General features: G+C 39.8%; 1 protein-coding gene across 1 annotated transcript in view; it reads right to left on the bottom strand.

Moving 5' to 3' along the window:
• Positions 1 to 17,879, bottom strand: part of LOC134643190 (exostosin-1) — a 312,370-nt gene that overhangs the window by 31,587 nt on the left and 262,904 nt on the right. The window contains exons 6-8 of the mRNA XM_063495458.1: positions 13,663 to 13,795; positions 3,944 to 4,062; positions 2,875 to 2,970 (exon numbers count right to left, since the gene is read on the bottom strand). Coding sequence (XP_063351528.1) covers positions 2,875 to 2,970; positions 3,944 to 4,062; positions 13,663 to 13,795 — 348 coding nt within the window. The remainder of the gene's footprint in view (positions 1 to 2,874; positions 2,971 to 3,943; positions 4,063 to 13,662; positions 13,796 to 17,879) is intronic.

The raw sequence follows: 17,879 nt of genomic DNA, 5'->3' as shown, positions 1-17,879 counted from the left end.
AGTGACATTCCCTCCACGCTGACCAGGGACATTTACAATAGCCCAATGGCCAATTATGTTCCTCCACCTCCTCCTTGGTGTCCTAGACCTCCTTTTCCTCCTCAACCTCTTCCTTTGCATCTCTTTGAATCCATTGTTTCAAACCTGAATGAGTTTCTGATTGATGTGTGATAAATTTTGACTCGTAGTGTTTCCACTTGGTTAATTGTGTGCTAATTGAGCTCAAGCTGTGCTGACTTAAGTTAACATTATTGAATGCAAGTGCTTTCTAAATGGCCACATGATGTAAGCACTGAAAAATGTAGGGATTTGTGTGTAGAGTTTTGCAGTAACAGTTCACCACATCTGACTCATGTGTTAAAGCAGGGGAATAGTGTTTATAGTTCAGGGAAACGGGTGTGGTTTTTGAAAAATAGCATTATGGTTTTGAAATTTTAGTTCAAAAGATTGGTTATAGTGTTTAAGCAATCGAGAAAAACTGTAATATGGACCCAATAAATGTGGCAGGATTTGATTTAACACTATGTCAACCCAGCCTAAAAACTATAATCTGCAATTAAATAATTTTGGGTTTGATATTTTTAGATTAAGAGTCCCAGTCTCTGGTTACAGTTCAGAAAAAAAAAAAAAGCTTGAAAGCTTGAAAAGAAAGCGACTCAAGTTTTTCTAGGTTTTGAAGATCCAACAAACAGAACAAATAAAAAAAACCACTTTGAAAACATGTGGTGTGCTCTAAAACACAATGCAACCACATGCTTATTTATTTCCAATCAAAACTATCTTAATTTTAAACAAGGGCTGTGAGTGCCAAAGCAAAATCGGTAAAAACGAACAGTGTGTCTGAGGTTGTTTTTCTTCCAGAACAGGAAGAAATGCAATAATTTTATACCAAGCGATATATCTTATCGCTTTCCTGTTGTTCAACAAGGAAATGTGTGAGTTTTTAACACTACCAGATGTGAAGAAACTAGCAGGACATAATCAGGACCAAAGAGACATCCACACATTCCTGTAGAGTGTAAATCAGCAACAGTAACTGAAAACATCTGTGATGTAAATCAGGGTCTTTAAAACCCATCTGACTAAACCAATTCAAAAGTCTTTGATGCATTATTATTAGTAGTAGTATATGTAGCGTGAGAAAGACTGCTTGCTTTAGTGTTAGCAGCAGCAGTCTTATGGTCACTAATAATGGTGATATGTAGTCATTTCATACTCGCTGTAGGGTAGATGGTTGGTGTATTTCAGCTTCACTGAGCCATAATCCTGACCCACTCTTGTATTTCTTTTGCTGTTAATATAATAACAATATATAAGACTCAGAACATCTGGCATCCCCAGAGGTATTTTGCTGCATTTACTGAATCATTAATCATGGACCGAGAGTCTAAATGGAGCAGAATTCCTCGCTGCAAAACACTAAACACATATTAAAGACTCATTTTTAAAATCAGAGACTATTGTTGCAATGAGAGTGTATTTGGTCTACAGCAACGTTTAGGTAATGCTTCTAAACAAGTTCTCCAATGATTCCAGCAGAACATTCCATCGTTAACTATACAGGGGTAGAATTACCTTATGATCTGTGGTGATAAAGTTTTTCATTCATTTAAAAGTCAATGATATCTTTTCCAAGAATCTTCATTAGTTTATATTTATTTCATATTTGTATTCTGATTTATTAGCAGGGGTGCACATAAGTGGGCCGCAGGTGTGCATGCGCTGTCAAAATAAAAGACGCGCACCAGATAAGAAGTTGCAAAGCGCGTTTGCGTACATAAGATTTTCTGGAGGAGGACAGACATTTGTTTAGAACTCTTAAAGATGTCGAAGAAGCAAGCTCCTTTCAGCAATTACTTTGGTGTTCCTCCACCTCCAAAGAAATGTCAGAAGGAGTCCGAACCGCAAAAGAAGCGCGTATTCTCGGAAAAGTGGTTGCAGGAGGTGAGCTGGCTTCAAACAAATGATGAACGCACAGAGATGTGGTGCAGAATATGCCGTGAAAATCCCACTCTAGCGGACAAAAACAGTGTCTTTTATATGTACGCAAACGCGCGTTGCAACTTCTTATCTGGTGCGCGTCTTTTATTTTGACAGCGCATGCGCACCTGCGGACCACTTATGTGCACCCCTGTTTATTAATCATAAAAGATTACTGACAGATATGCCTCACAGGCCTAGAACCTATTGAACACCCTCCAGCAATCTCCAGTCAATATGAAAATGTGTTCCTCGACTGGCTGGTGGCTGTTGGATGATACTGGCTGTCGCTGGGTAAAAAAAATGGGTGCTGCATTAAAAACCATCTTGTAACTGCTTTGGCTGCATTACTTTGAAGAGAAACGGTCTGGGATTGCTTTTTTTTACCTCTCACTATCGCTGGGTGAGGAGGTAGCGAGTGCTTGCAGACAGTGTCAGCATCTTCCATGTAATCTGCTTATGACCACAGTCATTGCAAGGAGGTTTTGAGTTCGGCGCCATTAACTTCTTTGCAATGAATTTCACCTAGTGACCGCCAGCAATCTCCAGCCATCACTCAGCAACCACCAGGTGAATATATTTTCCTTAAACTTCATAAAACTGGTATAAATTGTGCAAAATATATACCACAGTGTAAGTTTACAGCATCTAATCCTATAGCTGTATGATATTCTCATTCATGTTATTGTTATTTATGTTTTTTTATGTGTTGTTGTTTTCCATCTTCCTCTAAAACAGCTCCCAGAACATCAGCCGAGTGTTTCAGTCGCTTTCATATCTGGCGTGCCCCTAAGCAGGTCAGTTTTTAAAGGGGGGGAATAATATGTCTTCGCTGCTAAGCATTTAAATCTATTTTAATACATAATGGATGTAAAAAAAGTCAACAGCCATTACCTTGGTCTGTCCTTCAATGACAGTGAGAGGCACACTGGTGGAGGGCCACTTGTTTCTAGGAGGTAAAGGCTTGTCGCAGTTCCATAAAACCACAATCTGTGTGGGGAAAAGAACATGGTGTCCATTAATATTATACAAGCCCAAACATTGTTGTGAATTGGCTTCTCCACAGAAGGTTTTGAGTGAGCTGATATTCCTCATAATGAAATGTCCGTCCTATTTTTCAAGAAGCAAAGACCAGCCAGGGTCTTCTGCTTCTTGCTAAAGAATACCTTATTATCAGAGTGAGTACATATATAATCTTTATTGCCAGAATACAAAAAATGTTCTTTTTCCATTAGCCCTGTGAGTGTGTGAACTGTGTTAGTCATCACCAAGTTTGTTTCAAAAGCTATTGCACTTTCAGTATATTTACATGTACATGAATATTTATAGTAAAGCTTAATTCAACACATTTCATTTTAAAAACAAAAAACAAACACACATTATATAAGAGACTGCTTATGCAATAGACCTTTAGTCCTCAGGTATTACTCTAGTGCCTTTTTCTAGTACTTTTTATAACATGTGTAGAATAATAAAGCTTGTTTAAAAGCTTTCTAGATAAATTACGGAGGTCAAGAAGACTTGTGTGAAGATTTAAAGCAAATTATCAAAAAAAAGAAATTAATATAAACACACATTATATTTGGTATGTTATTTGAAAAGGGAGCATAAAATATAAAACCTACAATAATCACTTATCTACTTTCTCATTTTTTAGACCTTTTTTTAAAAAATATATTTTTGATTTTTTTTACTGTTATATGAAGAAAACATAACGAAGGAATGGAAACGTAGGAATGAGACAAAAGAAAAGGGAAATAAGGAGGGAGGAGATATGGAGAGACAAGGTTATAGAAGAACATTGATAACATAAACATCAACTGTCAAGTGAAACATTTTAGATCACTGAGAATTAACACCTCCTGACACTGTTTGCATTTCACTGCATATATGTGAAACCATTCTTTCATCTTTTTCCTGAACCGCAGCAGAAATCACAGCAAAGTTCAGACACATATCCCACCTGTGCACAGAACTTGGACTTGGCTACAGCGATGATGAGCTTCACCACAGGGGATATCTGGGACTGCAGAGGAGTTACCATATGGATCACAGTGGTGAACTGCTGCGATGGGCTCTTACCTGCACAAACATACCCATACTTCACAAACAGTTGTCATGTGTAAACTGTATTTAGGCTCTTAAAAAAACAACAACAACAACACAAAAAAAACCCCAAACACAGATTTGTGCAGATGTAGCTCTCCATAAAGCTCCATCACGGTTAACTGGACACAGAGTGCTCCACGCTGCACCCGTCATCCATCTTTGTGACAGCATATATACCCCCCGGTTCAGATGGCTGACCATGAGTAAACATGTCTAATCCAAGAGTGAACAGTTTGCTTTGAGTCTCTTTTACTCAATTGCGAATGATGCTGATTTGTTTCTATAATGGGTAATTCTGTTTCTACAACACTTGTTAGACACTCTCTTGCATTTTACCGAAACAAACAAATGAACCAAACAGAACAAAAAGAGAAGCAGCAAAGCAGAATGAATTGAGGCTTCTTCGACAAATGGTATTCAGAAAAGAGTGGGATGGGAAGATTTGTAATTTTGAGAACCTTATTCTCCCTGTGGCAAACCTGTGCCAGAAAAATGTATTGATATAATAAAGCACGAGCTTCTACAAAAAGATTTTCTTAATACATCTTCTGTTTCAAAATAGATTGATCTATTATTGTCAAATATTACAGGATTTAATTCACATTAATGTTATTAAGATGGCTCAGAATATAGAAAACATACGCTGTTTTTGCACTGTAAACTTTGCTGCATTCATAATCACTGCAAACATTATCTGACTAGTATTAAATCATTCCACAAGGCTTTCATGGGGCAAGAAATGATCAGAAATATCACACAAACAGCAACAAATTGTAGTCTGTGTAAATACTGATGGTGATTTTCTTCTTCTTAATCTGATTAGCAAATAAGTTGTGTAAACTGTGAATATTTGGCAGCTGTGAGTTGTGTAATTAGTCTAATTACCCTAATAATCTATTCACTCACAACAGCACTTTGTAATACACTCTAGTATGCGAGGACACATTCTAATCAACTGGCCATTTATAATTATTACAATATATTGGAAATTCACTTACATTTATTATAAATTAATGTTTCATAATTGAACATATGAAACAAAAGGGTTCATAATGAAGAAAAATAAGAACATAATATTAGAGTTCTGTGAAAAGCAGAGGTTTCAGGAAACACTAGCTAATACAACCTCAATTCCAAAAAGGCTGAATAACAAAATGCAATGGTTTGTCATAAACACACATTTTGACATTTTCACAATAAACAGTGTTATAGAAATACATTTGCTTCCTTCCTGATTTCTTTTTGTGTGTGTATATTTCTCACACTTTCACATTTCGAATCATCAAGCAAATTTAAGGCAAGATGACCTAGGTATGATAGTTTTTAAACAATTTGATCTATAAAGGAAAAAAATTGTTTAAACCTACCCCGCCCTGGTGAAAACCTAATTGGCCCCTAAACACAATAACAACCTGTGCTGCTCTTGGCAGCAAGAACTGCAATTAAGCATTTGCGATAACTGTCAGTGAGTCCTCTACATGTATTTTTGTCCACTCTTTTTATACCCCATCATGTTACTGACCTGTTGCCAATAAACCTAATTAGAATCAAAATGTTCCTCCTGCTGTTTCTTTTTAGTATCACTTACTATTCCAGCCTTTCCAGCTCTAATTGTAACTTTTTTGAAGTCGTTATATTTTACAAAGATTCTCATCCTCTGTTCTGCAATTCAAAATAATGGAATCCATCCATCAGTACTTATGCATGAGACATCTATAATTTAGCTTTTATTTAAGGTCATTTCAATAGGTTCCAATAACATTAGTTGACAGAGTGAAAATTTTCCATCATATTAAACGTACTGGGTGTTAACATAGATTTTTGTTCTCTTTTACATGTTTAGCATGTTTGTCAAGTGATCACATGGAATTTATTTGCTGTCGTTTCCTTCACTTCAAGAAGACCAAAAACTCTAAATTGCAGCAAAACTGCTTCTATTCTATTTTTACACACTGCCAGAAAGTAATTACAAAAAGTTAGATATCCCATGTGAGCAGCTAAAATGAGGATTGCAAAAATCTATAATAGATAAATGGGCAGGCAGATGTGGAAACACACACACAGAAACACTGAACACTCAGAGCAGCCAAAGAAGGCCAGGACTGCAGGCACATGGCATGGCAAGTGTTGGGTGCATTTGGGAATAGGGGAAAACACTTCCTCATGGATAAGTGCAGCCAGAGTGCTCTTTAGTGTTGCTCTATCCATCTCTCTGACACTGGGCCCCCTGACCAGCCATCTCAGGTGGGCTTAGTGGTATTTATGGAAGCATGAGCTCTGCCCTCTGTGGGGGTCACATAAATAGGCTTAAACCTTCTGTTTCTTGAAAATAACTAAGCCATGTTAATTTCTGCTAAACGGCATGTTTCAGGGGTTTTTTAGTATCAAAACCCTGTAAACATTGAAACATTCAATCATAGAACAGAATGGATGCTCTCTGAAATCAGACCATAAGGGGACATAAAGGAACTTTCTCAAATCTGAAATATTCAAAAGTTGAGAAGTTAACTTTGGAGGGATTTTGTAATTCTTAACAAATAATCAATTTCATAAAACAAGATAAGATGCACTTATAATTGTCCACATGGATAGATTTGTTCTGGGTTCAAAAGCTGCAGATGCATACTACATAGAAATAGAATAAAATAGAATACAATAAATTAACATGTTTTTTTTTTTTTTTTTTTTTTTTTTTTTTTTTAACCTGTCCCGTTTGGTTCTTTTGCCATCAGAATTATTGTCTAAAGGCGAAGAAAGATGCCCAACGGATTTACTTTACCAAATGGACCATCCCAGCCTTGCCGTAATGGTCCATTTGATTCAACTTTTTATTGTTTATTTTATTTTCACTTGCTGAATACGGGACAGACTTGACTGGAGGAGAGAATGTGGAGAAAGAAAGAGGGAAAGAAAAAAACCTGAGAAGAGGGACGGGGAAAAAGGGCAAAAAACAAAAACCAACAGAATAAGCAGACAAAAAATACATATATCGATCACCTGGATCACCTGTTGAGAAAGAAAAAAGAAAGCAAGCAGAAGAAAACGAGAGTAATAAACAAGATCACAATGATATATGAGAATATGACAGTAAATACTAAATATTAAACATTATTGTGCAGCACGTGAGATCGACAGCGCACAGTGTGCTTTGAGGTAGGAGCCAAAAAGGGTGTAATTTGTGTGTGTGATCACCCGTGTGTACACCTGTGAGCATGAACGCGCTTGTTTTTAAAAGGTTCCTTCATGTAATGATCTGCTAGAGGGTGTGGGGGGCCACAGTCCCATCCTCCAGGGCATGAAGCAGGTATGGAGGAGATCAAGACTCCAGACATCCAGAGGCCCCCAGAACACAAGAGACCAAGGAAGACCAACAGAGGGGCAGCCGCGCCACTATCCCAGAAAGAGCTGAGGAGAGTCCCAGATGAGGGGTCACTCAGCAGCCGCGGAGCAGAAGCCAGGGGGGGTTGCAGTGACGTGCCCGTGAGCTCCGCCGGCAGCCAGCTGTGCCTGAGTGGCCGAGCCCCGGGCCGTGAGGCCGAGGGCACCCCATCCCCAAGGTGGCCCGAGCGAGCCCCAGGCTCCAGGCCCCAATAAGCAGCCGCCAAGGAGTGAGCCGGTGGGTACCTGGGCGCCCACCCCCGGAGACAGAGAACCACCAACGCACCGATGTCTGAGGGCGTCCGCCACCGGCAGGGGAAGTGGTGAGGGGAGATGGGCCTCCAAACCTTGGAGGGCCTGAGATGTCCTCAGAGAGGTGGCGTCTGATACCCAACCTGACATATAGACACAGACAAACAGGCACACACAGATACAAACATCTATTCCCACCCTCATGCTCTCATATACAATTGCTCAACACTCACCCAACGTGGAGACAGACATAGAGAGACGCTGTACACACAATCACACTCCCCAAGCGTACTCTAAGCCCCGAGTCTAGGTACCCTTGCCCCTGGAGGGGGAAACTGCACCCAGACTCAGGTGGTGTAACCCTTTTCCCTGCGGTGGGGAGAAGCAGACCGCCCCGACTCCGCAGCAGCAGGGAGGCCCCATACACCAGACCCCAGTCGGACGGCCAACTCCTCCTCCTAGCCCCCCTGCTCCAGCAGGCCGCAGAGAACGGGGGTGTAGGAAGACTCCAAACCTCCCTCCACCCGCTCATATGTACTGTTGATGTATGTGTGTTCTAAGGTGCATTTAAAACCCAGGAGGGCATGGAGCCACCTGCCAGAGCAGCAGGTAAGCATATAGCCCCTCCTGCTAGCCCTCAATGTCTACATGTATTTAAAATTGAGAGGTGGGCAACGACGCCAGGGGTGAGGTGTACACCCTGATGGTAGTTTGGAATCCGTGTAGCGTGCCCACCTCCAAGATCCTATATGTATGTGTAATGAGAGTGTGAGTAATGTGAATGTCTAAGTTGTGGGATAAAATTGAGGCAGAGGCAGCCAGAAGGGGACAGAGGGGGGGGATGTCTCCTCTGCACCCTGGTGACACACCCCTACCCCAAGGCCCTGCATGTGTGGGTGATTGTGGTGGAGCGGGAAGAGGGAGGCCGCTGGAGATGGGGAGGGAAGGAAGGGAGGGGCAAGTGACCCCTCCCTGGGGCCAGCTCCCCCGCTGACCCCAGTAGGCACCCCCATGCTGTGCAACCCGCCAGGGAAAGGGGGCCCAGGCCCATCCGGACCGGGGCCCAGTGCAGCAGCGCCCCCCGGCCCCACAGAGCCCGGGACAATTCACCTGACCCCACCACAGAGAAAACTGCACCCACCCCATCATCCACTCATCTTCCAGACTACACAAGACAATAGACGCCCAGGCTGAGATCTTCCTCCACCACTCCTGTATCTCCCCCTCCTGCAGAGAGAGTTCCTGAAGAGAGGAAAGCTCCTGCAAGATGTGACAACCTCCCCCACCAGTTGAAGAGCCCCCCAGGTGGCTCGATGCACCGGCGGCACCCCGCGCCAGGGCCGGGCCCCCATACACCCACCCGCCCACAACCTCGGCAACACACCAACCAGGACCCAAGCCCCTGAGGCCCGGCCAGGGCCCCAGCCCAGAGACGGAGCGCCCCCAGAACCTCACGCCCATCCCGGACCCACCCAGGGGCAGCCAGGCTACCAGGTCAGTAACCCACGTCCGTCAGCACAGACCCTCCCCTAGCCCCGCTGCACGCAGCCACGAGGAAACCGTCACCTAAGAGCCAACAGAGCCCCTAATTGGCCATGACCGCTACCCCGGGTTGAGCCCCCCAAGGAAGATGCTCCTGGGGAACCCCCCGACGCCCTAAGCCTGTCCCTACCCCCACACCAATCACAACAGTGAAGGTGGGACCAAACTATGGCCCCCCACCCCCACTAGGTGATGGAGCTGATCAAAGGAGCCCAGAGCAATTGATCTGATGTGGTGGCAGAGGCTGTATCAAGACTAATGTAATCTAATAGATAATTTCTATATTGGTTAGAATTAAGATTATTTTTATTTTTCCAGTTCATGAGGACTGTTTTCTTGGCTATGCATAGGGCAGTGAAAACCATATGGGCTATATTCTTTTCCGTAGTGACATTATCTAAGCTGCCCAACAAACATACTAAAGGAGAAGTTGGAATGTTACATTTCAGACACTTTGATAAGTCTTCACATATCTCACGCCAAAACTTCTGAACTGGTGGACAGAACCAAAGAGCGTGGATATAATTGTCCGGTGAATTGGTTTGGCAGTGTGAGCAGTTGTTGGTAGACGTAAAGCCCATCTTGAACATCCGATGACCTGTATAGTGCACTCTATGTAGTATTTTGTATTGAATTAATTGAAGATTGGGATTTCTAATTAAATGAAAGGTTTTTAAGCAAATCTGAGACCAGAAGTTTTGGTCTAAGTTAACTGATAAATCCGCTTCCCATTTTGCAATAGGAAGTGATATTGATTCATCTGTTTTAGAAAGCATTCTGTATATTTTGGATAGTAATTTGGGGGTTTTAAGAGTAAGAAATTGAACCACACTTGGTGGTGTTTGTAGTTCAACTTGACCCGGTTTAAATCTCTTTTTTACTATGGATTTAATTTGTTGATATTCTAAAAATCTTTTCTTGTTGATCCCATATTGTGTAACTAGTCTGTCAAATGAAATAAATTCTGTTCCTTCTAGTATATGTTCTAAATATTTGATTCCTTTACTACTCCAATCTGAAAAGTTTATCATATTATTGTTTTGTAATATGTCAGGGTTGTTCCAGATAGGTGTACGTTTGCATGGGATTAATGGAGACTCTGTCAACTTCAGAAACTCCCACCACGCTGTCAGAGAGGAGCTGATGTTGACGCTTTTGAAGCATTCATGTCGTTGGATGTTTGAGCTGATAAACGGTAGATCTGAAATCTCTAGATTATTGCAAAGTGCTTGTTCTACATCTAGCCAAGGTTCATCTAAGAGGGTATGTTTTTGCCATCCTGAGATAAACTGAAGCCTGTTGGCCAAGAAGTAGTGCTGAAAGTTAGGTAGTTCTAATCCTCCTTTATCCTTGGTCTTTTGTAGTGTTTTTAAGCTTATACGTGGGGGCTTATTTTTCCAAAGGAATTTGGACATATATGAATCTAGAGATCTGAACCAATCTTGCGGCGGTTTAGTTGGGATCATTGAGAATAAATAATTTATTTTTGGTACTACCATCATTTTTATAGCGGCAACCCTTCCCATGAGTGATATGGGTAGACATTTCCACCTAGCCAGATCACCTTCTACTTTCTTTAAAAGTGGGATATGGTTTAATTTAGTTAGATCTGCAAGCTTGGGAGAAACATTAATACCTAAATATTTTATATTTCCCGATTGCAGTGGAGTAGAAGAAAATTAAAATTAACATGTACACAACTCAGCTCTCACACAATGCAAGATTTTACACCCAATAATAATATTATTTCATGATTTAATATTAAACATGAAATTTAAAATTGAGAAGTGTAGGTACAGTATATGCATAATTCATTTAGGCAGACTAGCATCCTTGATGTGCTTTTGTTGTCTTTTTAAGTCCAAGACTTTTGAAAAAAATGGTGAAATTCTCTTTTTAACTATTGCAATAAAGTGCACGTCTATACTGGGATTTCGTCAATGATGCCAAGTTGATTAAGTTGATTAAAGAAATGGAAACAGAAGAAGAAGTGGCCAGAGATGCATAGGAGGAAACAATGGTACTTAATGGCCAGTCTTAGTTCTTGCGGGTTGCATCAGCATTACTGCAGTTCTAGCAAGGTAATAGCTTAGGATATCAGAAGCGTTTATGTTTACATTGTACCTACAATATGGATTTAACGCAGAAGCAGAAATCTACTGTTATGACTGTGACAAGAATTTGACAGAGCTTTTAGTCTAGTAAAGAGGCATTGCACTGAACATTGGACTAAATGCTCTTAAAATGGCATGCATGGCAGCTGTGCGACCAATCTGCGCAACACTGATAGCAAGGTCAAAATCTGATACTGACACCTTGCCACCCACATAGTCCAAAAGTGAGCACACATATCTTAAACTTCTTGAAACACAGCCTGAGCAGTGTTAACTGTATTGGTCTGTCAAAGATGTTTTAAAGTTCTTAAACAAAAATTTTCTTAAGCAAATAGTCCTAAATACACTATGGTCTAGCGTTACTTGGAAAAATCAGAGCCTTGAGCCAGGAGTTTTACACAACCAGTACCTTAGTGGTGTCTTGAGAGCAGCTTTGCAACTCAGTTCTCATCTAGTACACTGGGACTAACTGGCTTTGACAAAGCATTTGCTGATTTCAACTATATGTATAATTTAAAAGACAGAAAATCAGCATACGTCAAGTTTTCTCCCATCTTTAGTCACACTCTTATACTGACATGTCCTGCAAGTCTATCTGAAACTCAATACCATTAAGAAAACTACAAATGTCAAACGAGCTATAAAATAGATGCTATATATTGGAACAGTATTGCTCTGATACATCAATTTCTAGAATATTAACACAACTTTGTTTTGTTTATATAATTTGAAGAAGCTGCAGAGCACAGATGACTGGACTCCTTTTCACACACTAAAATAAAACTGTAACTTGAGGCATCTGATCGCGATGTCTTACTTGTCCTGAGGCCGCTATGTATTGACATTAAGCCAAACTTTTTTAAACTATCAGGCCCAAGTTGCAACAGCTTTGCCATCAAAACTTATGGGAAGGTATCAGAGTGAGACCGTCGTATACACGGCGCTGACGAAAAGTTATTCCCCCAGCAGCAGCGCTGGTGATGGCGGCAGCAAAAATAGTGATTTACTGCAGAGGTGTAAACAAAACTCCGTCTTTGGTTCTCTTCTCTCTTCCTTCTAACCCTTGTGTCCACAATTCCTCAGAGAAAGACAAACATCGATCTGAGTTACAGCCTCAGACTACTGAGAATCTCTCTGGTCTGCACACCCACATAAACATGCACATATAGAAGCCTTATTTCTTTCCCTGCAGCTTCAAGTTTCTGAACTATGCCCCAACAGGAGTCTTGCAAAATTTACGTATATATTTTAAAAACAATATTGCAGATTTTTATTACAGCTGCCGTTGTTAACCACTTATCTGACCTGTCATAAGTCATGCTGCTTGTACATTCACTGTTTTAGGCTCTATAGACAGCAGTTTCTTGCACAGTTTAGGCAGCCAATGAAGTTTAAGTTGACTGGATTTAAAATTAGTTGGCAAACACATCCTCATTTTACAATTTTTTTACTCACTGATATGGTCATTGTGTTCAGAGGTGAAAACTTTCAGAAAAACACAGGAATTGTCACAGACACTTCTCTGTCACTGATCAAGACAGGACAGACTTTATGATACTGACAGCATCTGTTGAGCCTTCCTGGCTGTCAGTGACAATTCTGATATTTCCCTGAAAGAAAGGGAAATGTTTTGGATTCCAACAAAGAAGAAAATGTAGTTTAGTTGTGGCCGCGTAATCGTTGTTTGCATGATGTATCCTCCAGCTGTTAATATGATTGTGCCAAGGAGAACACTTAATGAAAACAAATAACAGAAAAATTGCGGCCATGCATCACAGCCCAGATTCAGTAATTATCATATAAGTATCAAGCTTGAGTTTATTAGCTCTGTGTCACAGGAAGTGGCATGCAATAAACTTATAAAAATTTCTGAAGTTTCACTCCTTTAGGCACCTTGAGACATTCAAGGGTATTTCTTTAAATCCTGTAACTCGCAAGCTGGATCTGCAGCAAACCTGACTTTTCCCCAGCACATGCACCACACTGTGGTTCATGTTTTGTGCCTCCTCTGACAAAAGGTACTCATCACTACTGAGCAGAAACACCCCACAACCCTTCTTGTTTTGAGGAAACCACACAGGTCAGGAACAGTGCATAGCCCTCATCAAAGTTGCTGTGATCCTTACCTGCTTATTTCTCCAACATGGCAAATCTAAGTGATCATTTTCTTATAGGCAAGTACACTGCATTCCAGTTATTCGCCTGTGCTGCAGCTAAGTCATAAAACAACAACCTATACCATCTGTGCTACACTGAAATTACTCTTACGGAAAGCTGATGTACTCACCCAGTAGAGCATAGTAAAAAGGAAACTGGGCAGCGTCAGTTGAGTACTGAGGGAGTGCATACAGACCACCAGGTAGGGAATTCCACAACAAACGGTTTCTGGATATAAGGGAGTCCACGCGGTCCTGGATGATCTGGATGAAGCAGAGAGGTAAAGCAGAAAGGAGGAGATGTGAAGAAAAGGAAGAAAAAGATCATGGAAACAAGCTGAATTGTAAATGAACACCATAAAAAATATATTTAAAACAATGGATATAAAAAAACAGAGGGGTAAAAACAGGGTGCTAGAGTGAACATAAAGTATAACTTATCAGGAAGAGAGCAGAAAGAAAAGATGAGACTATAATAACCAATAATTTTCTTCTTTCTTGTTTTTTTTTTTTTCAGTCAAACTGAAAAATCTATTGCCTGAAATTGCCCCCTTAACTCCACCACCTAACAACAGACATGTACTAATATTTGAAACTAAAAATGCTTATGTTTGGTGCTTTGGGAGGTCTCAAAGAGAGGAACATCTTTGCAGAACAGACCCAAGACACTTCATCCTGTGGAGCAACTCAATCCCAACATGAGCAGTCCATTAGTGAGTTAGCTAATACGATCCATCTGTCTTGTTACCGGAGGTTGGGTGAGCTGGTTGAATGTTGTGACAGTGAGCCAAATCTTCCAGAAGGCAGTTACCATAGTATAAATACATGTAATAACTCTAAAATAATATTAAAGAAGAGTAACAACACCATAAGTAAAAGTAATTTATCAAGTATGAGCAAAACATACTCACGAGCTTTATTAGTACTATGACTGATGTTTTAATGAGGAAATCAGCTGGTTAAACTGTTTATTGCACATTTTATTAACTCATTATATGACTAGCTTGTGAGATTGTATTTTGTCAGTGTAACATATATTACTGTATGAACTGCAGCAGTGCAAAGTATGAAACACTGAAAATACCTGAAGTCTGTACAGTGATGAGGATCAGAGGGCTTCTGACTCTGTGGCAGAGGGGTGATTGTGTAAATCTGGTTTACTAGAAAGTAAGGAAGCTTTTGGGACTGAGCAAAAACTCGTCCCTTCTGAGGACAGCTTTAGGCCACAACTGTACTTATGTTTTCTTCTTCTCTGCTTTTTTCACTTTCTCTTCAGTATCCACTAGTTGGGGCAAATAATTCAGCTCAGGTCTGCCAGAAAGACTTTTTTAAACATGTGATGTTTTAATTTACTTGGAACTAAAAAATCATTTTTCATACCATAAATTTGATCAACATTTAACAATACTGCTAATACTAATGTTAGACCCATAACATCTAATCTATTGACTGGGAGAAGGTGTTTGATTGTGTCCCCGGGCTGGCCCTACAGGATGTAATGCAAGAGTAATGGAGCTGTTGATTCTAGCCGATTGGTTGTTTGCCACTAAAAATTTTATTTATTTATTTTTGCAAATTATATAGTGACATCCAAAATCTTTGAATTTCATTTCGGTTTTAGGACATAAATGGCATATGAGCTGTCTATATTTTTGACTTTTACATGCATATTTTAATTTTTTTGCATGACTAATAATGGACTATAAACCATTCAAAGTAGAGATATACCCAAGTAGTTTTGACTTATTGTGAAACTTAAAAAACACATTTTTAATTAAAAAACAAACAAACTTTTTAATCATATTTCTTTGCATTTAGATCAAAACAGTGGAGGAAACAGGGAGTGGGGAATTGACACTTACATCCAGCTCTTAATAGCCACACACACACACACATATGCCTACACACCCACCTCCTTACACCAACTGTCAGGCTCGCAGTATGTGGGACACTACGGTTATCAGCCACGCTTCATTTCACCCGTTTAGCCTGGTGGCATGCTGGCTCTGACTTTTTAGCACATCTGGCCAACAGTATACAGCTGTCAGCGGTCTCCTGTCTAATTTCATACCCTGCCAGCACTGGGCATTTGGTGGAATTACCAAGGTCTTGTTTGTGCTCAAAAAAAAAAATGCTGCAATTTGAGGATACTTTGTATTATTAAGGTAAACATGAAGGCAAACATAAATTATAGTTGTAGGGCTTGGTGGTGAAATTATCAGTCATTCTATAAAAGATGGGTCCTTATTCCTGGTGTTTGATAGATGGCATTGATGCAAACATTTTAATATACACAGCATTAAATTGGCTCAAACAGACAAATGTGTGACGTTATTACAGGCATGAGATCTTTAATTTCAATTGCATATGCCGTACTTTCAGTTCACTGTATCATTTTTCTGCTTTACATATGCATATGGAGTAGAAAATTATACACATAACAGGAGGCAAATTCTGAAAGCAAAAGTTGGAAAATAATTAGGAAAATAAAAAGGTTGTATTTTTAAGTATAGTAGCTGTTTGAAACCCTTCAGGGATGGTTAGGCGTGCTTCATATTTTGAAAGTTTTGAAAGTTGATACCTTGATTGCTCATTTGTGCAATCAAAGCAATCAACTGGGCTATAGAATTAAAAAGGGTGTCATTATTTTATGACTAATAACAGAAAATAACTGTGCCAGCATTAAAAATTAATGGCTTTTCAGTCTGTTAAACTTTCTTTCTATTTGTACAAATTCAAAGAGGTAAGATATAAAATCAATAAGAATGATAAAGCCAATTTTCTTAGTCTTAATAAAGCCTAAATATGTGCAAAAAGATCTACCTGTATACCTGTGCTTCAAACTTACTTTGTGAAAAAGAATGGAGATTCCACCTTTAAACTTGCATTCAGTGTAACTTCAGCAATTAAATCAGACAACAAACTGGCCTACACAACAACCACAGTCCTCACCTAGTAATAATATTTTTACACACATTAAAAAAATTAAGTCGAAAAAGTTAGTCTTTCTTTATTGGTGTAATGATTGTAATAATAGTATTTATGTTATCGCTATGATGATAATTGTGATAATTATGATATTAGTATTCATGGTGGACGTGATAAATTAAAAGAAACTGTGGGCTTTAGAAAGATCATAGCAATCATACTGATGTTTATGTAATGATACCTATGATTCTTCTGCTGATGTTGGTGATAAAAAGGATTATTATCCTCCGTGTCTGTGTTCAGAGATGATACAAAGCGCAAATGGTCCCTGAGGTCTGAATCGAGGCTGTAAGGAAATGAATTTCTTTAAAAAAAAAGAAAAAAAGGAAGACTAGGATGGCTTTTGTGGTACATGGCAATGACACAGGCTCATTTTCTGTACATCAGCTGGTTAGGTCATTTAATGAGCCAGCCTGTGGGTTTCTAGCCTTGAGAGCAGGCATGAACGCCCACTCACATACTGCAGCCTCTTAAACCTGAAGGCTGCCAGACAGCATGGTCCTCCTTCACACTTGGTGCTTCACAACCGGCACTTCACGACGCCTATGTTTTAATTTCAGGCAACAAAATGCTGGTTTCCATCTTCAATATTTCTTTTCTTTTCTCAAAGATTGTCAGGTTAGGTTAAAATAAAACCTGAACTCCATATTAGATGTAACGTTTTCTAGGTTAACCTTGCTGAATAGTCCACCAGAGATTTTATGAGCACTTTTCACACATAGCAAGAGGTTTTCTCCATGAGGTTTACTTTTCTGTTTGTCACTGATTAGAACTGATAAGTCACACACAATCTAGACTACCATTAGATACAGAAGGACTCCTGCTAAATATATGTAACTGTCACAAGTCTGATGACAGTGAAGACAATGAACATTAAGTACTAGCTGTAAAAGGTTTTAGCAACTCGTGTCAGCTGGTGCCAAATCAAAGGGAAAGAGGGGCAGTAGCTCTGAGAGTTGAAAAAAGGATAAGACAGTTCTATATAAAAATGTTATATGCCAGTGGTGTATCAGCAGCTTTCTCATATGATGCTAAGGATTTATTGCGGAAAAACACAGTTTTATGAAGAAAAAACAACAACAAAAAGTCAAACTGTAACCCTGATCTCAAAACAAACTTTGAGCGTGCCAAATCACCCCCGGTAACTTTGATATACCTTCACTGAGTGTTTGAACACTGCATTGCCGAGCTGCTTCTGAGTGGAAATGTATGAATATGGAGCAGAAAAAGTACTGCAAAAGAGAGGGCACATTCAGCTAACCTTCTTTGGATAAAAAAAAAAAAAATACTGACAACTGGAGAAAGAAATCTTTCAAAAGTTTGTCTTTGGGAGGTGATGCATAGCCAGCGGCAATGTATA

Source organism: Pelmatolapia mariae, linkage group LG15 (genome assembly GCF_036321145.2).
Source record: "Pelmatolapia mariae isolate MD_Pm_ZW linkage group LG15, Pm_UMD_F_2, whole genome shotgun sequence".
NCBI lineage: Eukaryota > Metazoa > Chordata > Actinopteri > Cichliformes > Cichlidae > Pelmatolapia > Pelmatolapia mariae.
This window is presented reverse-complemented; position numbering and strand designations above follow the sequence as displayed.